This window comes from Lampris incognitus, chromosome 19 (assembly GCF_029633865.1).
Source record: "Lampris incognitus isolate fLamInc1 chromosome 19, fLamInc1.hap2, whole genome shotgun sequence".
NCBI classification, from domain to species: domain Eukaryota; kingdom Metazoa; phylum Chordata; class Actinopteri; order Lampriformes; family Lampridae; genus Lampris; species Lampris incognitus.
Window position 1 is genome coordinate 5,083,091 of NC_079229.1, and position 27,725 is coordinate 5,110,815.

General features: G+C 43.4%; 2 protein-coding genes across 4 annotated transcripts; one reads left to right on the top strand and one right to left on the bottom strand.

Annotated features, from left to right (window-relative positions):
- The first annotated feature begins 828 nt into the window (after positions 1–828).
- Positions 829–11,988, top strand: LOC130129777 (somatomedin-B and thrombospondin type-1 domain-containing protein). Its single transcript, XM_056299418.1, has 5 exons — positions 829–1,458; positions 2,516–2,710; positions 3,437–3,515; positions 4,072–4,245; positions 11,490–11,988. The coding sequence occupies exons 1-5, from the start codon at positions 1,236–1,238 to the stop codon at positions 11,605–11,607; spliced, it is 789 nt and encodes a 262-aa protein (XP_056155393.1). The 5' UTR covers positions 829–1,235; the 3' UTR covers positions 11,608–11,988.
- Positions 11,989–12,030: 42 nt separating this feature from the next.
- Positions 12,031–27,418, bottom strand: terf1 (telomeric repeat binding factor (NIMA-interacting) 1). 3 transcript variants are annotated; one of them, XM_056299416.1, is made up of 11 exons: positions 27,111–27,418; positions 26,748–26,843; positions 20,753–20,880; positions 18,840–18,926; positions 18,410–18,559; positions 16,972–17,078; positions 14,767–14,793; positions 14,364–14,461; positions 14,048–14,124; positions 13,762–13,924; positions 12,031–12,157 (listed from the first exon to the last, which is right to left on the bottom strand). In XM_056299416.1, exons 1-10 carry the CDS (start codon positions 27,274–27,276, stop codon positions 13,775–13,777), a joined length of 1,086 nt encoding a protein of 361 aa, XP_056155391.1. In that variant the 5' UTR covers positions 27,277–27,418; the 3' UTR covers positions 12,031–12,157; positions 13,762–13,774. The 3 variants fall into 3 exon arrangements, with proteins under 3 accessions (XP_056155391.1, XP_056155392.1, XP_056155390.1); XM_056299417.1 differs by lacking the exon at positions 12,031–12,157 and having other exon boundaries at positions 13,729–13,924; positions 26,748–26,815; XM_056299415.1 differs by lacking the exon at positions 12,031–12,157 and having other exon boundaries at positions 13,729–13,924.
- Positions 27,419–27,725: the final 307 nt, after the last annotated feature.

The following is a 27,725-nucleotide window of genomic DNA, read 5'->3' on the forward strand; positions in this document are numbered from 1 at the left end:
CAGGACCTTCTTGCTGTGAGGCAACAGTGCTAACCACTGGGCCACCCCGGACAGGTTGGATTGGAGGGGGGGGGGGTGTTTGTACCATGTCATAAACATATACTCTGGATGTTTGTTGTCCTTGCAATATTCAATATTACAGTGTGATGTATCCATCAGATTTCCAATGCTGAGGAAATAGTGAAAGAGCTAATCACCTAAAGGTTATCCATGCGCATCTAATAATTTGCTCCCGTGGCACCAAATCTAGTCCTGACAATAAGAGCAACTGGCAGCAATGAACCCCCAATCTCGCTGCAAAGAGGAGATAATAAAACAATTAGCCATGCTGAGAAATGCATACACGTGCATTTAATTCAGAGTGAAAACCAAAAGGGTGGCTTCAAAACCACAGAGCAAGCCCCCTGGCACGGCGACGTGGAGCCCCGCCAGCGGCTCACATTCCTCCAGCTCGTTTGGGACTCGGAGCTTTGAGGTGGCGGAGAGCGGACGGGGCAACACGGGCATCAGGGGGGTGGCAGCAAACCTGCTGGGAAAGGATGAGAACGAAAGGAAAAGAACAAGCAAACAAAACAAGGAACAGGTGAGACTGTGAAATGGCACATAAAAGGAATGAGAGTTGAGTAAGCAAACAGTGTTGATGTGTGTGTGTCTCTCGGTCTCACACACACACACACACACTGAGAAACAGACAGGAAGGAATACACTCACCAAACACACCCCTCCCTCTCCCCTCGTGTTTATTGTCTCCTCCTGATCAACAGGAGGGAGGTACCACGGGGGAAGAGAGCGAGAGCGAGAGAGAGAGACTCTCTGAGGACAGGGACACACAAGACGGAGACAGGAGAGTTTGATCTGAGCCGGTATGGAGCGTCTGGCCTGCACAGCGTGCTCGGTAAACCCATTGCTGGAGTGAGACAGACGCAGGAATTTCAGGTCACAAGGGCTCCTGTGGCGGAGCAGTCTCAGCTGGATTGGACTGGACTGGTATTTCCACCCTGTCTCTCCCTCAGGTTATGGTCAGAGGTATCCCAAGACCTGAGAGGAGGTAAACACTGGGGGGAGAGGAGCGTGCCGAAAAGTCTTCGGTAGAGGGATTTCGGCGGACCACTTAATCTGGGACAGCTGAGAGACGCTCGCATTTAAACCCGCACGGGGTTGAGCTCTCCGGTGACCCCGTTTCCCAGCCAGCACCACTCCCCCTCGCCCCCCCCGCCCCCACCCCCCCCCTTACAATGGGATCTTCCTTGGAGTTCGTCTGTTGGCTGCTGGTGGCCGCTACCCTAGGAACCGACCACCTGACGGCCGGGGGGTGTTCGGGCAAATGCTGTCGAGGCCGAGACCTGAGCTGCGTGACCACCGACTGGAAGATGGACCGTGTGTACGGGCCATGCTACTGCGACGAGGGCTGCGTCAGGACCAAGGACTGCTGCTTTGACTATTTCACCGAGTGTCCAGGTAATGCATGGATGGAGGGAGGCGGGGGTCAAAAGAGGTATACCGCGAGAGAAAGTACTGCATAGGCTGGATTTCATGCACAAATAACTTTTTAACTTTCTTCTAGTTAGGATATAACTTGCAGCACAGCAACTGTAGTGTAAGATAAGCTGATGTTTTCCTGCTTATGTCTGAATCGTCCCGTATCTCTGATACGGCCCGGTGGTAGCAACACCTGTCTGGCAGGGGAGCAGGCATTACATTTCCTAAACAGTGTTGTTTTTCAGCCCTTATCTTCACCGACCAAGCCCCTGCATCCTACACACTTAGCCTCTGTGTGTGGGTGTGTGGGTGTGTGTGCATGTTCTTTACCATCTCACATTCGCATGGCACCGTGCGTCGACAGCTAAAACTGTGACTTGCTGCACCACAAATGGTAACAAAAATATTACCAAATAACTGAAACTAGCTAGCCTGTGCCTAACCACATTAGACTGGCCCACATAATGGAATTAGTTCAAAAATTTGAAGAATGTGATTCCGCCGATCAGTTGGAGCAATTACAGTACAAGTCAAACAAACAGAGCGTAGCTAATGTGTGTTATAGGCCAGCAGTCCCTAAATCTGCCTGCTTGATACATCAAAGCTTGAAAGCTTGATACACAAAAGAGCAACTGAGGAGAAAATGACTGGATTTTAGTGTACTGAACCCGCTGCAGTTCACTTGGCCTGTTGTCAGACCACTTGTAGTCGAGTGGGAAACGCAAATTCTGCAAGTCTGAATCAATATTTCATCGATTGCGAATCATTTCCCGGATATTTATCTACTTGACTATTTTCCTTTTTTTTTTTTTCCTAGACAGAATCAAAAGCCCTCACTCTCTCTCTTACCCAGAAAATGTGAACCGGCAAATATTGGGTTGGGTTTTCTTCTGTTGCGTTTGCCACAGCAGTGTCTCTCTGGGACTCATCCGCCGTGTTAAAGGACTTGCTTTCGGCTTCGGGTTTGTGTCTCTGTTGTTAAGCGCAGAGGTCATGCTCTGATGTCGCTGACCCGGTATGGGTTGTCATCACACAGCCCAGGACTGCGCTGTGAGTGAGTGGAGTTACTGGAGTGGTTGTACCAAGCCCTGCCGGCCCACGGTGAGGGTGCGCGTACGCCACATAGAGCGGCAGCCAAAGAACAGCGGCCAGCCCTGCCCCAGGCTGGAGCAAAAGGCAGGCTGCAGGGAGTATAGAGACCACCAGGGGGATCACTGTGGGCTCAACACAGGTATACATACATGCATGGACCTACGGGTGCACGCACACACACACACACACACAGGTCTTTATGCATGCTTAATAATCCAGGTTGAGGAAATCACAGAAAGTTGAACCAGTTCATCTGGACACAACCTTCATGGACAGATACGTTTCATCTATATGGGCGTGACCATTAACTAGACTTTCAGTGGCCATGTGCACTATTCACAGAGGATTTGGGAATGTTTGCGATCACAGCATTGTGATTAGTTAATGGTCACGCCTATTTGCATGTGAAACCGAACGTTGGTTTCGGTCGTTGTGCCGCTGGATTGTTTATAAGGGTGGGGATACCTGCAGTCAGTTTAGACTGAAGAGGTCACTTAGATGAGTGATGAGACGTATCTGTCCATGAAGGTCGTGTCCAGATGAACTGGTTCAACTTTGACATGCACTCATTAGGTCACTCAATTCCTTTGCTTATAGATGTTACACATGCTAATAACATAGTCTTAATGACTATTCCTTTACAGAGTGAATATATCAGAATTAATTATATCAAATGATATTTCAATTTGAAATTGACCCACTTCCTGGATCGACTTACTTTAAATAGAATTGATCCTGACCACACATCCACACTCATCTATCCATGCGCACACACACACACACACTCACAGAGCATCGATCTTCATACACGTCAGGGAATTTCATCTGTTGCTAATCAAGACGTTGCATGGCTTTCTGTTGTCAGGTCCAGCATTCATCACCAGCATTGAGTTTGGCAAGGGAAGGCCCAAGCACGACAGCTATGGAAACCCCCTGGACCCTGGGTAAGTCTCATGTTGTCTTTCTACCAAGCCTCGCTAAGTGCCATGAGACTGCCTCACTGTAAGTGAAGGACTCCAGAGGCTCTAGGTGTTGGCAAGTTCATTGCTGTCACTCTGACCTAACCGCCTTTCAGCACTCCGAGCTGTAATTCAAACCCTATCGTGAGAAATTTTTTTTTTTTTTTTTTGTCAATCTGGATGAGCCACGAGCAGCTATCAGCTCACCTGGACATCCTCTATTCATTCAGCAGACATTGGCCATTGGACACAGCAGCTCTGTGACCCACAGCTGTTTGAAATTGAATACTTCGGTTTTACCAAAGGCCTGCCACATGAAAAGCAAAGTTTGTGGTGACACGCCCACCTCTAATCTGCTGTTTTGTCAGTCTAAATCCAACAATGAAGATGGGCCAGAATAATATACCCCGTGGATTCTCAAAACGACGTGTCCATGGTACCCTGCATGTATACTCCGGTTTGAGTCTGTAGTTCTACTCCCCCAGGAATAACTGCAACGTGACCCAAATGATCACTCACCTCCTATCCCACCCTCTTTCAGGTTCTGCGTAGAATTCACTATGGAGTCTCGAACAGGCCAATGTACTGTGGAGAACCGTCCACACACGCTCTGGATGCGGTACATAACGGAGGGGTTCAAAGTGTGTGTGGCGTGCCGACCGCCTGCCATGCATAACAGTAGCAGCTGCCAAGGAGATGGTCAAGAATCAGACAAGTATGAATTCATCAACTCTATTACCGTGCCTCTTTTAAGCAACCACATCTGGGTTTGAGGACATGTACATGTACACGTACAGTATGTCAGGGTCATGTCAGGGTTCGGGGTCAGTTTCCAGTCAGCTGACTTTACTTCAGATGGAATGTCCTCTTAATTAACAAATGGACTTAGTATATTTTGTGGTATATATAGCTATGCCATCTGAAGAAATTGGGAATGAAGGCCCCCGTATAATTATATGGACTCTTCTCTATTTGTGCAAACTGAGCTTTACAGTTGTTAAAAATTTGAACCTTTCTTTTAAACGTAAATCTGACTGTCAATCCAAGCCTTTCATCGAAAACTACCATAAACTCTTCTCTTTACTGTGGAAAATGTAATCACTTGATACATTTTTTTCAAGAAACATTTTTTTTTATTGGAGATGTAGATACAAATACAGTATCCAAAAGTAACAAATATCTCCACATTTTATATCTTCAGAAGAAATGCAATACAAACAGAACAGACAAAACAAGAGATGATTCCGGCACATGGTGCCAAAATGATATTTTTTGTATATTCGCTGCCCAGTAGTAATGGATAAAACTGGGAAGAGCTAAGCCACCCATTTCTTTGTTTTGTTGAAGAAGAGTATGGCTAATTCTGGGGTGTTTGCCTCCCCAAATAAAATGAATGATTGTTTTAGTAATTGCGCGAAAAAATATTTTAGGGAGGAATATAAGGAGACACTGGAAAACATAAAACTTTGGTAGAATGTTCATTTTTACTGATTGGATTCTACCAGTTAATGATAGTGGCAGGCTATTCCATTTATTGAAATCAAGCTTCATTTGATTTAGCATCGGGGTGAAATTTGCTGTGTAAAGAGAGGAGCAGGAGCAAGTAATTTTAATACCAAGATATTTAAAACCTGAATAGGATAAGTGAAATGGGATTAAAGCTTGTCGAATTTGTAGGGCTTTTTCATTGATGGGGAAGCATTCACTCTTATCAAAGTTTAGTTTGTAGCAAGAAAATGACCCAAAATCCTCAAGGAGTGAGACAATTGTTAATGTGCAAGATCCAGGGTCAGTTAAGTACATTAATAAATCATCTGCATGCGAAGCCACACAGTGCTCAACCCCTCCTCTTCTCACACCTTGCAATAACGGTGAAGTCCAGTGTTATGGAAAGTGGTTCGATGGCTACAGCAAAAAGCAGTGGGGATAGGGGGCACCCGTAACGAGTTCCCCTGGAGAGATTAAAGAACGGAGACCTTATAGAGTTAGTGCAGACTGAAGCTTGCGGTGAGGAATAGAGAAGACAGATCCATGCAATAAGATTATTACCAAAACCAGATTTGTCAAGTACTGTGAATAAATAGCTCCATTCAATTTGGTCAAAGGCCTTCTCCGCATCTAGGGAGATGATGACTTCCGGAGAAGAGCTGTTGCTTGGAGAGTACGTAATATTTAAAAGTTTATGAGTATTTGAGAATGAATGCCAATTTTTTTATGAAGCCCGTTTGGTCTTCAAAGATGACATTTGGAAGAGCTGATTCCAAGCGGAGAGCAAACATATTTGCTATGACCTTGACATCTACATTAAGAAGTGAGATAGGACGAAAGGATCCACAGTTAGTGGGGTGCTTATCTTTTTTAAGTAGAAGGGATATGGATGCTTAACAGAGTGTTGATGGTAACTGACCTTTTTCAATTGAGTCTTGGAACATATCAAGCAAGAGAGGAGAGAGCTTGTCAGCAAACTTCTTGTAGAAATCAGTATAATAACCATCTGGACCCGGCATCTTCCCATTATGCATTGATCTTATAGCTGTAACAATTTCTGCCAGACCAACCGGCCTCTCCAAATCTGAGGCAAAAACCTCACTAATTGTTGGAATATTTAAGTTGTTTAAAAAAATTATCATTTTGGAATTGTCTACTGGTACTTCAGAAGTGTAAAAAGTGGAGTAAAATGATGTAAAAAGTTTGTTAATCTCTTTAGGGTCTGTCACCAGGTTATTACCAGGGTCCTTCACCTGAGGTATATGCCGAGATAGAGATTGTCATTTTAATTTGATGAGCAAGAAGCCTACTCCCCTTTTCTCCATACTCATAATAAAAACCACGAGAATGTAGGAATGAGCGCTCTGCCTTATTTGTAGATAGCAAGTTGAATTGTGATTGAAGATTAATCTTTTTTAAGGAGTTTTGGTGTAGGATTTGTGGAACATTGGCGATCTATGTTTGATATTGATTCTGTTAATTCTTGAAGTTATTTTTTGTGTTGTTTGCTTATATGAGAAGAATAGCAAATTATTTGGACCCTTACGAATGCTTTCAAAGTTTCCCACAGTAATGAGACGGAGATGGATTCATGTATATTTGTATAGATTTTGATAGGTAGTGATATAATTTCTCATCAGATAGCAATAGTGAGTTAAATTTCCAAGGAGGACAATCCGTCAAGAAATTGGAGAAGTTAATTTCAAGTTTCAATGGGGCATAATCTGATATGACATTTGCCAAATATTCCACAAATTTGACTTCACTAAGAAGGGATGAATCTAAAAAGAAGTAGTCTATCCTGGAAAATGTATGATGGACATTTGGAAAAAAAAGAAAAAAAAAAGAAAATTCTTTGGCTGAAGGGTTATAAAACCTCCATGGGTCCACACATCAATTCTCCTCCACAAACATGGCCCATGCGTTTGCCATTCCTGTTGGTGGGACGACTCTCAAGCTCAAATGATCTAATCTTGGAATGATTGCACAAGTTATATCACCTCCTAATCAGAATCAGGAACAATTTATTGTAATTTCAATCATGTACTTGTATACACAAAAGAAATGAAATTTCGTTTCTCCCAGCCCACAGCAGTGCTACACTACTACTATTTTCAGCTGCTCCCGTTAGGGGGCGCCACAGCAGATCATCCTTTTCCATCTCCTCCTGTCCTCTGCGTCTTCCGCTGTCACATCAGCCACCTGCATGTCCTCTCTCACCACATCCATAAACCTCCTCTTTGGCTTTCCTCTTCCCTGGCAGCTCCATATTCAGCATCCTTCTCCCAATATACCCAGCATCTCTCCTCCACACATGTCCAAGCCATCTCAATCTTGCCTCTCTTGCTTCATCTCCAAACTGTCTAACCTGAGCTGTCCCTCTAATATTCTCGTTCCTAATCCTGTCCTTCTTCATCACTCCCAATGAAAATCTTATCATCTTCATCTCTGCCACCTCCAGCTCCGCCTCCTGTCTTCTCGTCAGTGCCACTGTCTCCAAACCATATAACATAGCTGGTCTCACAACCATTTTGTAAACCTTCCCTTTAACTCTTGCTGGTACCCTTCTGTTGCAAATCACTCCTGACACTCTTCTCCACCTACTCCACCCTGCCTGCACTCTCTTCTTCACCTCGCTTCTGCACTCCCTGTTACTTTGGACAGGTGAACAGCAGTGCAACACAAAGATAAAAACATCCAACATTTCCCAAAATTAAGATTAAAAACACATCCAAATTTCCCAAAATGACGCCACTAAAAGCATACCAAAATAGAGAGAACAAAGCAAATAAACAGAGTTAACCACACAGTCCATTCAGTGCAACACAGTCCAAAAATTCCACTGTCCAGAGAACGAACGACAGCCAGGATAACTGTCGGAACTGCCAGTCTGCAGGGGCTAGCAGTTAGCTTAGCCTGCCCCACATCCGCGTCCTGTCAGACCGCCCTCGGTGTTTCTTCTTCAGCCACAGCTCTGGGCAAGGGCCGTGGTCCTTGGGCCCACTGGACGCAGCAGACCAGGGTCCCTCAGCCAATCCAACGCCAGCTCTCTCAGCCAGACACTCTCGACACACCTTCCTGCACTCCACACGACAACACAAACGCAGACCAAAACACAGCACTGCAAGGCTGCTGCCAGGTCGCCTCGGTGTTTCCTCTTGGGCGAAGCTCTGGGCAGGGCCATGGTCCCTGGGCCCACAGGACACAGCAGACCAAGCTCTCTCAGCTGATCCAATGCCTGCCCTCCCAGCCATTAAATGAAAAAAAAATTGATGATCAAAATGAAAACCTACAAAAAACAATGACACAAACTTGGACGCAGACGTAGATGTGGACAAAGAGACTGCATAGTCGGTACTGGGTGAGGCCGCTGCAAACGTGAGTTCGTGCTGCCATCTTCCCACATGGGAAGCGGTTTATATCAATTGGTGTATATTTAAACAGGGGAGAGAAGATAAGAGTTTGTTAACAAATTGGGTGTTGTCCCAGTTGGGACTATAAACATTGACTAAAAGAACTGGCACGTGAAATAAAGAACCCATAACAATAACATAACGACCGTTTGGTTCAGAGATAGTTTTAGAGGGGATGAACTGAATTTTTTTTCCTGATTAATATTACTACATGTCTAGCTTTACTGTTAAAGTTAGAATGGAAGGTTTGATTAATCCAACTTTTTCGCAGCTTTGCCTGGTCTGCCACTTTCAAATGTGTCTTCTGTAAAAACATGATTTCAGCATTTAGATGTTTAAGGTGAGAAAAAAACCTTTGAGCGTTTGATCGGGCCATTCATTCATTTAACATTCCATGATGTACATTTGATTAACTGACTGCCTTTATTACCCTTGGTATTTGGCACTATTTACCAAAAGAAACACAAAATAAAAACTTCCGGCCTATGTCTGATATAGCAGAATGCATTTGCAATAAATTTTTGAGATTGAGTCAATCATTTGACAGATAAGAGCAAAGATACATCCTAAGGCTAACCTCTTTCATTCCCCAGTATCCCCAAGGCTTAAGAAAAAACAAAAAACAAAAGACAAAACAAAACCAAAAGAACAAAAGTACTAGGTCTTGCTTCATAAACAGAAAAGACCGTAGAGAAAATATATTCTCAGTTTCCAGTGCATCTAAAACTTCTTTCTTTTCCTTTCTCCCTCTCTCACGAGTGGCCCTATTTATAGAACAGCATTAAGCCTTTAAATCGAACCCCCCCCCTTTACCAAATGTCTAATTTGTCAAACTTAAGGGATCGTCTGAAAAGTACAAGAGTGCCCCAGCAGCGAACCGTGAGGTCTGGCAGTGGGCCTTCAACACCGTGATGATATTGTAATCAGCCAAATTTTGGGGGTATTTTTTAATATGTGAACAGCTCTAACACACACACACACACCCAGCCAGTAACTCAGAGCCTCAAGATCCACCAAAATCAAATACATTAGACATCAAATAGCCTTTGTCCCTCTCCATACTTGGAAAACAATGAGAAGTCACATGACCTGGCCTCCACTTCTGGCCTACGTCACCACCATGGACAGCACTAGCATGCAGCATCATAAAACCTCTTCTTTACAATCTGACCAGAACAAGTCAAAGCAATTCATGAGCAAAGAATAGAAATAAAGATAATCAGCCTTCACATGCAGAATACGCCACGAGCAGTCACACTACAGTCACATGCAGAACAAGCCAAACCTCCCGCCATGATACTGAGTACAGCAGGTCTGACGTCACATGAGCAGAGTGTGGTATTAACCAGCTATGATGAGCCATCACAACATGTAAAATGAAGATGCCAGCTCTGATCTGGAGTAAAATTAAATTAGGCAGCTTATCTTATGAGGCTACTGGAACATAAAAGTCCATCCGTCGGGTCCTTCTTTGTGAAGTGGGCATGGCAGCATCATGCAGTGTGTCCTTGGATTTAAGTCCATCAGCAGGCTTTGTCTATGGACATCAGCGCCAAAGCTCCCAGTCGATCCCGTCCCGTGGTGTTTCTGGTGTGTGTCTCGATGCGCTTCAGGGCCGAGAAAGACCGCTCAGCTGAAGAGGAGGGTACGGGGATGGTCAACACCAGACAGGCGAGGTGATGAAGCACAGGAGAGACGAGAGCGGGAGTTGGCCTTCCGTTTCCCATCACTTGGTGCTTTTCCCCAAAAGCACGTCTTGAGAAGGCTAACAAGCTAGCTAGCTAGCTACGTCGCTCTCGTCTCCTCCTGCCGCCATGCTTCGTAAACTTCGTCGCACTCGTCTGATACAGACTGACGCCAAGTCGGTCAATCACACATCATGACTCCTCAGCAACCGCACATCATTCTTTTATAGGAGTGAGCCCGCGTCTGGACAGGTCTGGACTTCTAGAAGTCCTATGGCGATATCTTTTTGTCCCACCCACTACAACAGCAGAATAGGATTGGCTGATTCACCTTTCACTTTTTAAATAAACACACAAAGCACAGGACTTCTAGCAGTCCTAACCAATGAGGGAGCCAGCCAACTAACCCTTTCTCTGTCAAGAGACAACAACAACAAAATCTGATTGGACAACTCAATTTTCATGGTTTCATGACAGTAACCCTTTCATTACTGAAGCAAACTTAATAGAAACGAGGGCTAAAATTAGAAGAGAGAATTATTATTAAATGAAAGATTTTAAATATAGCATTTAAAATGCTGATATGTTGGGCCTTCTCTGGAGTCCTAGAAGTCCCCAAAGGTTCCCCTCTGGAGTGCCCAAATCCTGAACTATTATGAAAATAAATAAATTTTGGCAAACAGGTGAAAGTATCTAAATACTCTCAAGTACTTTGATAATTACATTAGATTGATTGAATGACATTTAAATTGTCGACCTACAAATGATTTATTAATTAATCAAGATATTGTAACGTGCATGGATAAGTCAGACCCTTTGGTCGAGCGGTTCGCAATGTCCCGGCTGCGGCAGCTCCTGTGATTGCCCCCCGAATTCACTACATTGGTGTCAGAAGTGGGATGGCGACAGACCATGGGGTCATTGGAGGCGCGTGGGACCTGGCTTCAGCATAAAAATGACCAACAGAACTTGAAGGCTTAAAGGAAAAGAAGTTGTTTGTAGGCGCCTCCCTCACATGCGTCTTGCTCGTCCCTTGATACTTTAACCCACTTAAACTATTATGCCATTACTCTTATTAACCAGGGGCGACAACCTACGGTAACCAGCTAAGTTTCTTAAATCAGCTTGGAAAATGTCAGGAAGCGTTATTGAGCAAGGCACTCGCAGCAGTGGCCTCGAAAGCCTCAGACAGTTGAGGACAGTGGCCATGCTAGCACAAACCCAGGTTGTGAATGTGGAAAATGTTTTGGTATAAAGCTGGGTATGGGCCACATGCATGCTCTGTAGAGCCTCCTGTCAACAGATATTAATAATCTCTTAAAATGCTTTGCAAATTGCATAAGAACACTGACTTTGTCGTGAATGTGTTGCAGAGAAGCCGTGCTTCACTGGCAAGCGGTGGGAAGCCCTCGGTGCAGCGGGACGTGGAAGAAAGTCCAGAAAACCCAGCAGTGCAACTGTCCACGGCAACACAGCTTCCTCTTCATCTGAGCTGCAGACAGCACCCTGATCTGACTGGCGCACACATCTTTGATTTATGAACATAAATTGAGCAGAGTACGCCGACGTGTCAGTGCTTAAGGGAGTGTACCCTCCGAGGCTCAGAAGGAACATTTTGAGCATGGGAACCCAGCCGTTGCAAAACATCTGTTTGATATTAGATAACATCTCTATCTAGGCAAGATCAACTCAATCGTCACAATCAGTTTTTTTTCCATTGCTCTACAGAAAGTGGCTGCAGTGTCAAATTAATGGTATAATTGGTATCTGCACAACTCCTATTCTAATGCAGAAAACTAAGCAAATTTGTTTATACTCAAGAGTTGGATTCATTTTTTTTCATAACATGCTGCTTTTGAACTATTCTTTATTCTATAAAATTAACTGCAACAAAAGTGGTTTTAAATTAAAACACATTTTTGTACGTTTATTGTGCTTTCTAAAAGACTAAATATTGTTCAGTCCTTCCAACAAAAAGTTTTCGGATACAATGCTCTTAAAAAGCCCACGTCGTTACCTGATGCTGTGGGTTAGGCGCCCTCTGCTGGTGAGGATCCACACAATCACGCACACACGCACGCTGACACACACACGCACACGCACGCACACAAAGTAATATTAACCAAAGCACATTTCATGTTCACATAAACACGCTGAAAAGTTAAATACAAATAACAATACACAGTTTCAACAAAACTGCTGACATTCCACTGAACTGACAGAAGTCAAACAATATGAACCCCCAATCCCTTGCCCTTTACGCACTGAAATCCCTCCAGACTCCTTGAATCTTAATTACACTATACACCATAGAGGGTGAAATATCTAAATCCCTTCACATATTTCTTTGAGGAACATTGTTTTCAAACATTTCAATAATTTTCTCATGCATTTGTTAGCAAACTGGTGATCCTCAGCCCATCTCTGCTCTTACAGGACTAGGCCTTTCCTGGATGCTTTTGCGCCAAATCATGATTACAATCCATCCATTATCCAAACCGCTTATCCCGCTCTCAGGATCGCGGGGATGCTGGAGCCTATCCCAGCAGTCATTGGGCGGCAGGCGGGGAGACACCCTGGACACGCCGCCAGGGCATCACAGAGCCCACACACACACACACACACACACACACACACACACACACACACACACACACACCTAGGGACGATTTAGTATGACCGATTCACCTGACCTACATGTCTTTGGTCTGTGGGAGGAAACCGGAGCACCCGGAGGAAACCCACGCAGACACGGGGAGAACATACAAACTCCACACAGAGGATGCCCCGGGACGACCCCCAAAGTTGGATTACCCCGGGGCTCGAACCCAGGACCTTCCTGCTGTGAGGCAACTGCGCTAACCACTGCGCCACCGTGTCGCCCCATGTTACTCTACAGCAATTTCAATGACATTTTCTTAACACACTGTGCAATGTTTGGCCATTTATTGTTCAGGAACTTAGATTCTGGTCTATTGGAAAACAGTCTCTCAATGTCTTTGTCGTTTTTGCACATCAATGAATCTGTACAGTGGCACTAGAAGAAGTAGTAAAAGTAGACCGATAATCTCGATAAATAATGGTAATCTCAACATGGTAAGATAAAAGACATTAAAGAAAAGATTAAATACAAGCAAATCTATGACTAAGAATAACTACAACTCAAGACACTTCTTGCGATTGAAAATGTTTTAGCAGTTCTGTTAGTTCCGATATCTTTATGTGAACATAACTGCAAGTGAACAAATGGTTTTGTGTATGTGTAAGTCTTCTGTGATGATACACACACGCCTACACACTCTCTCACACACACACACGCCTGTCAGAGACAGATGTTTACTATCACCTATTTCAAATCACATCACTATATCATTTTATTTACCTCATTATCTAAACTGCCCCCGTCCCTACTTTTATTGGAATGTGCTGCAGGCCTGAATGGCAGGAATGGATGTATTTTACAAATGATATGAAGTTGACCAGACAAAACATGAAATCTATTGTGTTCATACCATCTGCAATGAAGTACAAGTCAAAGTAAACTGCTGTTTTTAAATTTGTATTTTCCCTACAGTCCCAACCCCCCCCCCCCCCCAATTTGGGTTTGTACATCTTGTGAAAACCCAGTCTTAGTCCCAACTGCACCTCTTCGGCTGAATTATTTTCTTTTTAAAATCCGCCAGCGGTCTTTAAGCATGGTGCCAGTACGTCCCTCAAAGTCATCATCCATCAAGATGCGCGACCATTTCCCCTCGCCATGACGTCTCACACCCTTCACCAGCTTCTGATCCAGCGCCCAAGTCCATTTCTGAATTAAGGACATGCCAAAAATTAACAGTGTTGACAAAATTTTGCTGCTGTGGTTTTAAAACCTGCTCCATTTTGGATACATCTGGCCAGGCCCAAACAAACCCTGTGCACATCCACTGACCTTCTTGGTTCTTTTAATACCCGTGGTGTTCTGTGATGTCTCAGGTAACGTTTGGACAAAATTCAGAGGATTTTTGTCTGCCAGAAAGGTAGAAAAAAAAGAGTTGACACTAAACTTTGTGATGCTTAGATAGCATCTGCATTTTGCATTATAAATCAAGACAAAACTTCACAGTTCACATTCACAACTACAAAGTATAAATGATCAGAGTATACAGAGGAATATACCAGAATCAGTTTCCATTACAATGCTTTTCCACATAATATATCACTTTACTGTACATCAAAAAACTACTATTAATGGACAGAGAGATTACCTTTCAGTGACAGTTTTTCAAGAACTAATTTAACATTCTTGCAGTAAACAAATTGCTGCAGCTCAGGGTTTTTCATCCATAGGAGTTTCTTTTTCTGTCTGAAGAAAAACAATACATGTATTTTATAAGCTTACTGTGTTGGGAATGCTCAAATGTTTCAGAGCGCCAGTGATGGCCAAATTAATGGTCCAAACATACTGGACGACAAACTTTGAGGTGATCTGATTTTTATTTTTACACACCATCCAGTGTTGGTATGAGGTGTGCGCAGTAGAACTTTAGCAAGCAGACATATTTACATTGAACCTCATGCTTTAGGAGTCGTATCAGTATGCTGGAGCTTAAATGAACAAAGATTACTCGCTCGAGAAAACTGTACACCACAAGATTCAATTCTACTCACCCCAGACCTGGACAGCTCTTCTTTTTCCTGTTGAGAGAAACCGAGTTAAACAATAAGCCAGATGCAGGAAGCAATATACGAACAAATTTCCTCTTATTTTTGTTCATACCCACGATTTGTTCTTATTTTGTTAGTGCACATTGATTTCTGGGATTCACCAATGTTTTACTCTTCTCTTAGGTAAGAGAACATTTTTACAAGTGGTCACGAGCACTCTCTCAAAAAAAAATAAAAATCTAATTTTCAGTCTACAAATCTATTGTCCAACGCAAGAAAAGGAAGTTGTAAATTTGAGGAACATAAAAAAAAAACAAAACGCACGAATATCATATACCTAATCAAATTAGGATTATTACATATTTTAGAGTAATTACGCGATATAGTAATTATGGGATGTAAGATGGCGGCGTGAACTTGTGTTTGTGGCGGCCTCACCCAGTGCCGACTATGCAGTGTCTTTGTACACGTCTGTGTCTAAGTTGGTGTCTTCGTGTGAAGTTTTTTATTTTGTTCATCGATTTTTTTTGTTTAATGGCTAGGAGAGCTGGCGTTGGATTGGCTGAGACAGCTTATAGCCCTTTCCGGAGCTGTACCCGAGAGGAAACACCAAGGCGGTCTGGCGGTGGCCTTGCCTAGTGTCGACTCTGCAGTGTTGTTGTCTATGTCGTTGTGTGGAGCATGGGGGAGGTGTGTCGAAGGTGTCTGGCTGGGACAGCTGGCGTTGGATTGGCTGAGGGAGCCTGGTCTGCTTCGTCCGATGAGCCCAGGAATCACGGCCCCTGCCTGGAGCTGCGCCTGGGGAGAAAACACCGAGGGCGGTCTGGCAGGACGCGGAAGCGTGGCAGGCTAAGCTAACTGCTAGCCCATACAGACTGGCAGTTGTGACAGTCATCCTGGCTGGAGTTTGTTCTCTGGACAGAGGAATTTTTTGGACCGCGCTGCACTGAGTGGACTGTGTTGTTAATGGTTTGCGTTTGTTTTTTGGCTTTATTCTCTCTTTTTTTGTTTTTGGTGGTGTCGTTTTTGGGAAATTTTGGATGTGTGTTTCTTGTGTCGCACTGCTGTGGGCTGGGGTAAAAGAAATTTCGTTTCTTTGTGTATGCAAGTACAAGTAAGAAATGACAATGAATTGTTCCTGATTCTGGGACATCGTGAGGGAGGATGTGCAGGTGGCTGGCGTGACAGAGGAAGATGCAGAGGACAGGAAGAGATGGAAACGGATGATCCGCTGTGGCGACCCTTAACGGGAGCAGCCGAAAGTAGTAGTAGTTAGAGTAATTACAATGATTGTATTATTAAATTCATGGGCTGAAGAAATACTATTGGTCCACTGAGTCCAATTAAGATTATAAATCCCCTTGGATGATACTGCGTGCGTTCAGCTTCTGAATGGCTTACATATTGCTCTTAGATGCTTTGGCCATCCAGGCCTTACGCAGAGAATGCATTTTTTAGAGATCGCACAGCTCCATTTGATGAGACGGTTCAAAGGCTGCTGAGCCTTTTCAGATTGCCAAGAGCAGCACTTTTAGATTTGTGCAATACTCTGGAGCCTCCTTTATTTAAATTTCAGTTACCGTGTGTCCCTCTGCTGACATGGCATCACAAATGTTTGACATTGCTGGGTTTTTGAGTTTCCTATAACACACCAGTACTGACACTCTGGAAAATCAAACGTTTACGTTTTTCAAGTTTATTTAACAATATGTCGATTTCACTACTGCTGAAGATCTTCTTTCAGCCTTTTTATTTGGGGGGCATTTCTCCAATTCTTGGGCATGTACCTGAGTATTTGCACACGCCACAACAACTGCCCTTATATAGTGCTTAGGGGGTGTTACCTATGCCAATAAACAATCGGCCACACACCTCCAATTTATGACCAAGTGGTACTGATGAAGGCCATCTCTTACCAGGTGTGCTGAGTGATTCAGCACACCGGGGTAAGTTAAGATTTAGAACATTTGGTGCATCTGGAGTTGACTTCTTGTTTTTTCTCTTAACAGAAAATTAAGAGAAAATATAAGAGAAATTTAAGAGAATGTTGCTGCATCTGGTCTAATGTCTTGTTAATAACAGAACATGTGCAATTCATGAAATAGAACAGAATGACAAGTTATGAGATCTTAACGCATATAAGTGGCCTTGGTCTAGAATTTTTTTTTCTCTTGTCATCTGGTCATAGAGTAAGAGCTGGTTCCTTACTGCTCCGAATCCTCTGTGGATTTGTTCGTTGTGTCTGCGAGAGATTCCTCCTGTGCCACCGAGTCGTTCCTCACCTCCGGAGATGACAGGGCCACCTTAGTTGCGGCCTGACGGAATAGTAGATACAAAAACAAACATATGTTAACCATGACTTAATTTCACTTTGTTACTTTATCCTACTCTCAGCTTACTTTTAGCACTGCAGCTGGTTTGGTAGGATCAGATCTGTACAGTTGTTTCATTCTCACAGCCTGCCATTACAACGCCAATCTCAATATAACCTTGGCCAGTGGTCAGCTCTGTAAATCATGGCGGAAAATTTTCATGAATAAGCAAGTCTCGTACCCTGAGGAGGGCTCTGATAAATGGTGCAGTTTGCCCTTCCTGCTAATGTGATGATGACAAATTCTCAATTAGCTATGACTGCTAAAGCCAGATCAGCACCTTGACCCCGTCAGTGTATCATTATTTGAAAAGGAAGATGGCATAGCTAAACAGCTTAACATGCAAGCTAACTTGGGGATTAAGACTTACTAAACTTAAAAAAAAAATCCCTGATACACTGTACTTGTTTACCCTGGGGAAATCACTTTTCAATTCAAGGCCACTGCTGCATAACTAAATCATTATTTACTCATAAATATATCTGGTCCTACAAAAGTTCAGCAGACCCCCATTATTTTACCTTGAATTCAGAGGTCAAACGGTCCAAGACAGGGTCTGGGGTTGAGTTTGGTGTGTTTGAAACTATTAATCATCACACTATGTGATCAATGATACCGATTAACAAGTAAAAAAATATAGGTTGTTCTTCAACAATGTACTGCCCTAAAACGATGCCAAAAAAGCTTAACTTCTTAGTTTGCATCCAGATGTTAAATCCTGCCCAATCAAAACAATATATCCGGCTGATAATTCAGACGTTTATTTAATAGATTTCTGAATGATTGGGTTTTTTTTTCCTCCAATGAGTTCTTGCCCACTTAAGAAAAATAGACAACTCATGCCTTTAAATGCTTGCCCATTCCCAGCGGCTTCCATTATTTTGAATTGAATGGAATGCAATGTGGAACACAGTAACACTCCAGATAATCTACCATTTGTATTTACAAAATGCACATCAAGTCTCACCGGTTTATGTAACAGAATAAGATTGTTTTTTAATACTTGACTAATGATAACAATTAAGATTCTTTTCCAAAAGTCTCTGGTAATACACTAGCTGGGTTCTATTTTCAATACCTCTTATCCCTCACAGGACACCAGCAAGCTATGTCACATTTTTATGCATACATCTGGCATACACGCAGCTGAGCATGGAGAGGGTGAGCTGATGCAGTGTGCTGCTGGCCGGGACACAAAATGAACCGAGTACTAAAAGTGTGTCGTTGCTCAGAAAAGTGACCTGCGGGTCAGATGTGGAGGCCATATCCCCTACCTGGAGCAGGAAGTTGGAGGGCTTCTCCCTCTGAAAAGCATCCAAGTATGTCTGGACCATTTCTAGCAGGTGGCTGAAGCTGAAGTTGAGGAGAAATGGGTGGTAGATGTCCCCTTTTTTACAGATTGCAGACAGCTTGACCTGTAAATTCTGCAGAAATGTTTGTTGTTACACGTGTTGCTTGTGCAAATGTTGCCCAAGTACCAAATATAACAGGATTGATTCTGTCAGATTTGATGGCTTAAATTTCTTATTTAAAAATACAGCAATTATAACTATATTAACGTAACCATAGATCTATGTGGTTGAGGTGCTTTCTAAATGGAAAAAAAAAACTGCCCAAAACGTGTTTAAATGATATAATCCCAGACTTTTTTGGTTTTCTTTACGTTCAACAGACACCCAAGTAGTCACAAATGGAGATCCTAACCTGTGGAATGTCAAGATTCTCTTTAAGCCACGTGAGGGCAAAGGAAGCCTTGGCCCTTTCACCTTTCTCCAAGCACACAGCCGAAGACTAAGACAGGGGAAACAGTATTAGACATATTATGTCAGCAATGAGTAAAAGCATTAAGATTTGGCCTTTCTTGGTCAGTGAACTTTAATCACACTTATTAGGGGCATACTCTCATTACAACATTTGCACCTTTATGGCTACGTACTTATATACACAAGGTTTGGTTCTGGGTCCTCTCCTTTTCTCCCTGTACACGACATCCCTAGGTTTTGTTATTTGCTCGCATGACTTCTCTTACCATTGCTATGCCGATGACACCCAGCTGATCTTGTCCTTTCCTCCCTCTGACACACAAGTACAGACACGCATTGCTGTGTGCTTGACTGACATCTCGGAGTGGATGGCAACACACCACCTGAAGCTCAATCTGGACAAGACAGAGCTTATGTTCCTCCCGGGAAAAGGTTGCCCGCAGCAAGACCTGGTCATCACCACTGACAACACCGTGGTGACGCCAACTCGGACGTGAGGAATCTGGGTGTGATCCTGGACGACCAACTGTCGTTTGCTGCAAACGTTGCATCGGTTGCTCGTCCCTGCAGATTTCTCCTCTATAACATCAGGCGGATTCACCCATTCCTCACGAATGAGATGGCACAGGTGCTCATCCAGGCTCTGGTCATCTCCTGGCTGGACTACGGCAACTCCCTCCTTGCTGACGCCTCGGCATCGGCCATCAGACCTCTGGAGCTTGTTCAGAAAGCTGCAGCTCGTCTGGTGTTCAACCACCTTAAGTCGTCCCACACAACTCCCCTTCTCATGTCCCTACACTGGCTCCCAGCAGCTGCTTGCATCCAGTTTAAGACTCTGGTGTTAGCCTACAGGGCAGTGAAAGGAACAGCTCCTTCCTATCTTCAGGCCATGGTCAAGCCCTACACCCCCACCCGACCACTTCGCTCTGCTGCCCCGGGACGCCTGGTTGCCCCGTCGCTCAGAGGCCCCTGCTGCCGATCGACCCGGTCATGGCTCTTTTCTGTCTTGGCCCCACAGTGGTGGAATGAACTCCCCACTGATGTCAGGACAGTGGAGTCGCTGCCCATCTTTCGGCGCAGGTTGAAAACTCACCTCTTCAAGAACTACTACCCTGTTACTTGCTCTTAGCACTTATTGTATTAGCTCATTTAAAAAAAAAAAACTCTTTCTTGCGCTTTTACTTTAGCACTGGTTTTGCTCTTAGATGCTCGTTTAGAGAGAAGATGCACTTAAGACCTCTGATGACTAGTAGTTCTCCTGATTTCCTACGTTAAATGCACTTCTTGTAAGTCGCTTTGGATAAAAGCGTCGGCTAAATGGCTGTAATGTAATGTATGTCTGTGAATGTTCTCATTCATCCAGGTCAGGGTTATCCAAAGGAATTGAATCAAGTGCAACTGGACTTGGTATATATATATAATGTAATGTAATATACTGTTCCTCTCTGAATTCCAGTGACACATCAGAGGCACACTGAGGATACCTATTCATTACCATCAGCAGAACATAGTGTTTGTCCAGAAATACTCCGTATTTACAAATCATGCCAGAAGACATTAACTGACATTTGGTGATGTTCCCAGACCACATCTTGTTTCGTGGCAAGGTTTGAATTCTGATAAGAAATCAATAATGTACACATCAAGCCAGAGCAAAAGAGGGGGGAAATTCATGGTAACAGTGATTTAAATGAATGGGGATTCAAATTTGACAATTTCCGGCCAAGTATGGGCCGCAAGAGGCATGGTCTAAGAAAGTCACATCACAATAGATATAAAAAAAGGGAATGGATAAATCATACCACCAGAAGTTTAAGGCACATTATATGTAGTAAGTATGCATTCTGAGATTACTTGGATAATCAAGAGGGTGGCAATGCTTTCGAACAAGTGTTCATCTGCTACAGTGTCTCTCATGTTTGACCATATGACGGCTGCAGACATCAGAGGCATCACACGATCATCTTCTTCAAATTGAGTATCTGTGAAAACAAGGGAACTCAATGTAAAAACAATATGAACAAACAATGGCTTTGCCCAGCACATTTCCACATCTATGCAGGAATAGTGTTGTGAAGTAAACTCCAAATGAGATGTTTACTTTTAAATAGGCAATCTGTTCACAATTAGTATTACTGAACGATTGGTTCAAGCTTGTCCAGTATCTACTCTTTTGATACAAGCAGAATGCATTTATTTATTGCCTTTTAGAAGATGGGGTCAAAAGTTAGAGCGTTACGGTATTTCTTTACATATTTCACCCTTTTACATGTCTCATTACAATTATTCCATTGTAGACAATGTCTTTAATAATTTATTGGAGAATGCTAACTGCAGTTCAGATAGAAAGCAATGCTCAAAAAGACTCAAAGAGTCTTCTGTTTGTAGAATTTGTGTCTCAATCACTGCAAAAGTGTCTTTATGCATGCTCAACAATCCAGGTAGGAAAATCACAGAAGGTTGAATCAGTTCACCTGGACACAACGTTTACTGAGAGAAATGTTTCATCAGTCTCAACTGACTGCAGGTAGCCCCACCCTTATATGGCATAATGATCAAAAACAGTGATTGGTTTCATATGCAAAATGAAGCACCCTAAGGATCGGGTCCCCTGGCACAAACAGAGCAATCACAGCATGTACATTGAGATAACAAAACAGACACTGGCCAAGAGGATGGCCCAACACAGAGGAGCTAACGCATCAGGCCAGGACTCCACGGTCTACACCCATCTACAGGCCAGTGGCCACTCTTTCAAGGATGAGGACGTGCACATCCTTGACTGGTTTGGCAGTCTTGATGCATGCTCAATAATCCAGGTAAGAAAATCAAAGAAAGTTGAATCAGTTCATCTGGATACAACGTTTATTGACATATACGTTTCATCACTCAACTAAGTGACATCTTAAGTCTAAACTGACTGCAGGCATCCCCACCCTTATAAACAACACAGTACAATACAGTTGCATAACGACCAAAACCAATGGCCAGTTTCATATGCCAATATGGGTGTGACCATTAACTAGAGCTTCAACAGCCGTGAGTACTATTCACCGAGGATTTGGGAATGTTTGGGAACTGATTCAACCTTCTTTGAGCTGGTTTGAAAGGGGATTCAAAGAGGCCATCAATGCGAAGAGGGAACGACCATCCCTGAACTTGGGGGGGGGGGGGGGGTAGGGTTAGAGTACATCTGTCACCATCTTACAATGCTATGATTGCAACTTGCAACTATTCACCGATCCTCTGTGAATAGTACACATTGCCATTGAAACTATAGTTAATGCTCACGGCAATTTGCATATGAAACCGATCCTTGTTTTTGGTCATTATGCCACTGTATTGTTTATTATTATTAATAATATTTTGTAGTAATCAGTAAGATATCAGACAAAGTAATCATCTTCTACATTATAGGATAAATTTTATTTTAGCTTTTATTGGTAGTATTCACACTGTTAAGAAGCAAAAGACTGCACCTAAAAGAGGACACAATGATGATGGTAAGGTGAATTTCTGTCAAATAGGTACATTTTCTGAAGACATGGTGACAGGCATTGGGCGCAAGTCCGTGAATACTGGGATGCCATCCAGCGCTTTACCTGTGCCCCCATCCATAGGGTTAGTGGTTGTGTCAGGAAGGGCAGCCGACGTAAAATTTGGCCAACTCATTATGCGGACTTACAAGACCATACCGGATCGGTCAAGGCCTGGGTTAAAAACGACTGCCATCGGTGCTGTGCCCTCACAGGGTACCAATGGAAACGATCAAATCTGCTGTGGCGACCCCTGGGAAACAGGGAACAAGCGCAAAGAAGATTGTTCATAAGCAGAGGCGTGCAGGGGCGGTCAAAATAAACTATGCGCAGCAGATAATATGAAAAGAGGTGCTTTTGCGTACCAATATTTTTGGGACACAATTACTTACTGAAACAACAGGACTTTCTCCATATATATCACTGGTAAGAAAGTCATGACAAATGTGTCAGTTTTAATAATCAGTTGTTAATCGTGCAACTTTCAGCCTTCGTTCTTGATTAACTGGACGCATTTTTTTCCCAAGTTAGCCAAGTTAACGGTTAAACCTTGAGCTCCAGCAAATAGTTAGCTTACGTTTACAACTAGCTTAACGTTACATTTTTTTTTTAGGATTTTCATCCATTCATCACAATGTCCAAGAAGCAAGGTACATTAAGTAATTACTCTGGTGTTGCACCACCTCCAAATAAATGCCAGACTGAACCTGTACATAAAAAACGTATATTCGCAGAAAAGTGGCTGCAGGAAGTAGCCTGGTTCCAAACAAATTACGACTGCACAGAGATGTGGCCCAAAATATGCCATCAAAATCCCAATCTCACAGATAAAAGCAGCACCTTTTATATAGGGACACAAAAGTCACTCATTCAGCTTTTGAAAAGCACGAGAAGAGTAAAGAGCACATAAACATAGGGCAAACTATTGATAACAGGTGCAGCCAGGATCAGAAATCCATTCACCCTCTTGCCACGTGGCAGGACAAACTGAATGAAGAACAGCGTCAAGCACTGTGTAATATTCTTCTGTTGGCCTTACACAAAGCAAAACATGCACACCCGATGCGTTGATATGAGGAGGATATTGTGTTTTTCAAGAGGCTTGGAGTTAATGTCAGGATTTTATATCATTCACGAGAAGGGGGGACTCACATTATGAAGAGCATTTCACAGAATCAGTTCAGAATTGAATGAAAAATTGAAGGCAGCTGAATTTTGGGGCGTGCTCTTTGATGGATCAGAACACAAGTGGAACAGGAAATTGTGTACATTGTGTCTGTGTCTAGCTAGAGTTTACCTCAGAATTCCTTGGATTAATAAATTTGAGTGTGAACCAAGCGCACAGGACATAGTGAACGGACTGGAGCAGCTCTTCCATACTTGTGGTTTAGGGGATCAGTGGAAGACAATGTTGGTCTCGGTGTGCACAGACGGAGCAACAGTCAACACTGGAGTTTACAATGGGGTCATTCCCAAACTGCATCAGATGGTGGCGATCGGGGATTCCCTTGTGCACATTCTGTGTACTGCCCACACGCTTGAGAACTGCACAAAGTCAGCTGATCGCATGGTACCATACTGAGACATTTAATCGCTCCATTGTCAAGTAGCTGAACTTTTATTTACAGAGAAGGGGTGCAAAAAGAACAGATCTAAAGAAGATACATGATGAGAATGGCATTGTCTTTGTGAAACTAGCAAAGTTTCACAACATCAGACAATCTGCATAGAGGCAAGAGACTGTTGAAAATATGGAGGCTATTACCCGCCAATCAAATTCAAGTGGCTACAAGTGATGACAGTGACCTAAAACATATCTGCACAGAGCGTTTTCAGCGTTTCCTAGCCAACATGCTTGACACTGGAAACATTTTACAGTTCACCTCCCTCAGGTTCCAGCAAGATAAATTGACTATTGGTGAATGCAAAGATGAGCTCATGGTAGCTGCTGGACAGCTGACACTATTGGTTGACAGTGAAGGCAAGTACAGGAAAGAGACTGTTTCAAATCCTGATGCTGACAGGGACAAGGCTGATGTATTAAGAGGTCTAATTCACAAGTTTGAAAGCAGATATGAATCCCTTGAGTCATGAGATCAATTTTTAATCTTTGACCCTTCAACTTGGCCTCAAAGAAATGCAAGCCCTCCACAGTTTTGGCAACACACTTACTAACCGCCTCCAGAAATATGAGGCCAGCTCTTCTGTTGACAGAGACTCCACTGTAAGAGAATGGATGCGTTTAAAGCAAGCAGGAAAACATTTGGCAGCCTCCTGTGTATGACTTGGTCAACACAGTGAAGATAAGTAATCCAGATAGTTACTCCAACATTAATAAAGTCCTTCTGTTGTCCCTTACACTGCCCTTGAGCAGTGTTGCATGTGAGAGGGGATTTTCACATCTCAGTATAATAAAAAGCAAGTACAGATCCCGCCTGTTAGACTCTCGCCTCTCATCCCTGAAGCATATCCACTTGTCTATGACAACAAAGAATTTTAACCTGAAGCCAGCTGTTGATTTATGGATGCAAACAGCTTATTGCAGACTCAACCGGGGAGAAAGATGTAGGCCTAGAGCTTCATCTGCCATGTTTAAAAGAGAGGAAGACAGCAAGGAGAGCAATCAGGAGGGTAGTGATGATGACAGCTTGTAGGATAACCATGCCGTGTAAAAACTGAGTACCAAGCAACATCTCCAGGTGCTCCCTTGAGAACCAGACCAAAAAAAGTTACGTGCCTGTTTATAAGTGCGGGGATACCTGCAGTCAGTTGAGACTGAAGAGGTCACTTAGATGAGTGATGAAACTTTTCTCTCTAACGTTGTGTCCAGATGAACAGATTTAACTTTCTTTCTTTGGTCACTTAGATCTGTCATGAAACGTTTCTCTCTCAATAAACGTTGTGTCCAGATGAACCGATTCGACTTTCTTTAATTTTCTCATCTGGATTATTGAGCATGCATAAAGACAATAACAGAAAACTTAGACAGATGACAAACACTGGTTCCAGAGACAGTGGGGTGCATTTTGGGGGTCACAGAGTATGCGAGGGGGTTTATAGCTGTGTGTAGGAGCAAGGGATGTATATGGGTTGAACGCCTGTCACTCAGTCAACAACAGCAGTTGTGGAGTGTGTGTGTGTGTGTGCCACCGGGGTGTAGAGGTAGTAATTAATATCATCTGCACCTGCTTGTGACTCAGTTTTTGTTTATTACAAGGGAGGGGGGTGAGTAGGGTGCAGTTTATTTTGTGTCTACTGCTATCCTTTTTGTCCAGTTTTGCAGCAATAACTAATCAGAGCATCTTGTAATGTAAAAATGTGTGTGTGTGTTTACAATAAACCATATAACGCAGCTACGGACTCATGCTTGATTGGACATAACCTGTCAGACAGAGCTCCCTACATTGGCCCTCTCAGGGGCCAATTGGTACATTTCCATAGTCAAGTCAATTTTATTTATAGAGCCCAATATCACAAATTACAAAATTGCCTCAGGGGGCTTTACAGCAACACAACATTCTGTCATTAGACCCTCGCATCAGATAAGGAACAACTCCCTAAAAATAAACAAAAAGGACAACAGAAACCCCCCTCAAGATAAAAGAAACCATCCTTTCCCCCGTTAAGTTTAACACAAGCACAGTGGATGGGACCACACACCCGCACAACGATTCCATCCAAATACAGAGCAAATTTCAAGCAAAAAAATTGGGTAACACTTTAGTATGGGGAACATAAAAAAACTTAATTACTAGTGAATTAGTAATGATCAAGATGTCACTTTAGAATGGGGAATATATTCTAAGTAACAAAAAGTTAATTTACAGTAATTGAACACTATGAACACTTGTAGTTTTGTTATGTAAGAACAGACCATATTCATTAAGTGTTAGTAAGGGAGAATAACTCTTCTTGTGGTACTACCACCTTATAAAGGCCATACTAAGCAAAGCATATTGAGATGGTACTACTAATAAGCAATAATTCTGAGGTTATAGAGGGAAAACTCATAGTTAATGGCTCACTGGTCGTATAATAAGGACATGCAGAATAAGGCATTAAAGAGTACGTAATAATGACCAATTAAGAGCCAACATGTTGCTAATTTGCATGCTAATAAGCACCTAATTAATGGCGACTACGTTCCCCATACTAAAGTGTTACCAAAAATTGTATCTGAAAATTCAAGAAAATAAATTGTGAATCAGATTGTTTTCATTAAACGGTTTTAAGGGAATAAACAATCTCGCTACAACACCGTGTACCCCGTGTGTGTGTGTGTGTTAATTAATTGCTGATGCAGTTACACTTACCTAGGTGTTGTCCATGCATTACTCTGGTCAGGATGGATGAAATCATCTTTTTCTGGACGTGATCGTTTCTGCCGATAAAAGGACTTTGGGTAATAGCTGGAAGGGACGGGAGGCACTTTAGTTGGGTTTAAATGCAACCGTTGTCCCAACACATAACGTAACCGCAGCTATTAACTTAAGTCGGATGCTTTCAAGAACCGGCCATGACACCAACTCTCGTTACCCGTGAAACAGGAGCAGATCACCCGGCAGGGGCGCACGGCTGGCTGGGCTGAACGGATAAACTTGGTACGGTGCTCCCGTTCAGTGAATTCATTACGGCGAGATGTGAAACAAAGGCGATGGGTTCGTGGCGATACTCACCCTGCAAAATCAACAGAGAGTCGTTGAACTCGTCGAATCTGCGCTCCTTGAAGAACCGGCACAGACTTAGAAACGAGAAGTCGAGCATCCATCCTCCGGCGACGGTTGCGACTTGAGAGAAACTCACCGTCCGCCCGGCGGCTTCGCCGCCATTGTCTACTTCCATTGCACCAAAACAAAGCCGAGCGCTCTCAACTTCCGACTTACTCCCCCCCCCCCACTTTTGTTCATAAACTTTACTTCCGACCTAAATACGATTTACGCGCGAGTCTTCTGACGTCAATCGGCACTCCCCACAGCGTCCCCTGGCGTTGTGGAGGGGCAGAGACGGTGCGTGACATTGAGAGAACGAAAGAGAGGAACAGATAAATTAAAAGATAAACATGTCACCGTCCGCTCGGCGGCTTCGCCACCATTCTCTGCTTCCATTGCACCAAAACAACGCCGAGCGCTCTCAACGTCCGACTTACTCCCCCCCCTTTTGTTCATAAACTTTACTTCCGACCTAAATACGATTTACGCGCGAGTCTCCTGACGTCGCTCGGCACTCCCCACAGCGTCCCCTGGCATTGTGGAGGGGCAGAGACGGTGCGTGACATTGAGAGAACGAAAGAC

Bases quoted from the DNA above. Each gene is read 5' to 3' on its own strand.
- LOC130129777 (XM_056299418.1), top strand. From the start codon at position 1,236: ATGGGATCTTCCTTGGAGTTCGTCTGTTGGCTGCTGGTGGCCGCTACC. The intron at 2,711-3,436 runs GTATACATACAT...TTCTGTTGTCAG, and splicing joins TCACTGTGGGCTCAACACAG to GTCCAGCATTCATCACCAGC. The intron at 3,516-4,071 runs GTAAGTCTCATG...ACCCTCTTTCAG, and splicing joins GGAAACCCCCTGGACCCTGG to GTTCTGCGTAGAATTCACTA.
- terf1 (XM_056299416.1), bottom strand. From the start codon at position 27,276: ATGGAAGTAGACAATGGCGGCGAAGCCGCCGGGCGGACGGTGAGTTTC. The intron at 18,927-20,752 runs GTAATCTCAGAA...CCCCTGTCTTAG, and splicing joins CCACCCTCTTGATTATCCAA to TCTTCGGCTGTGTGCTTGGA. The intron at 17,079-18,409 runs GTAGGGGATATG...CTATTCCGTCAG, and splicing joins CCTCCAACTTCCTGCTCCAG to GCCGCAACTAAGGTGGCCCT.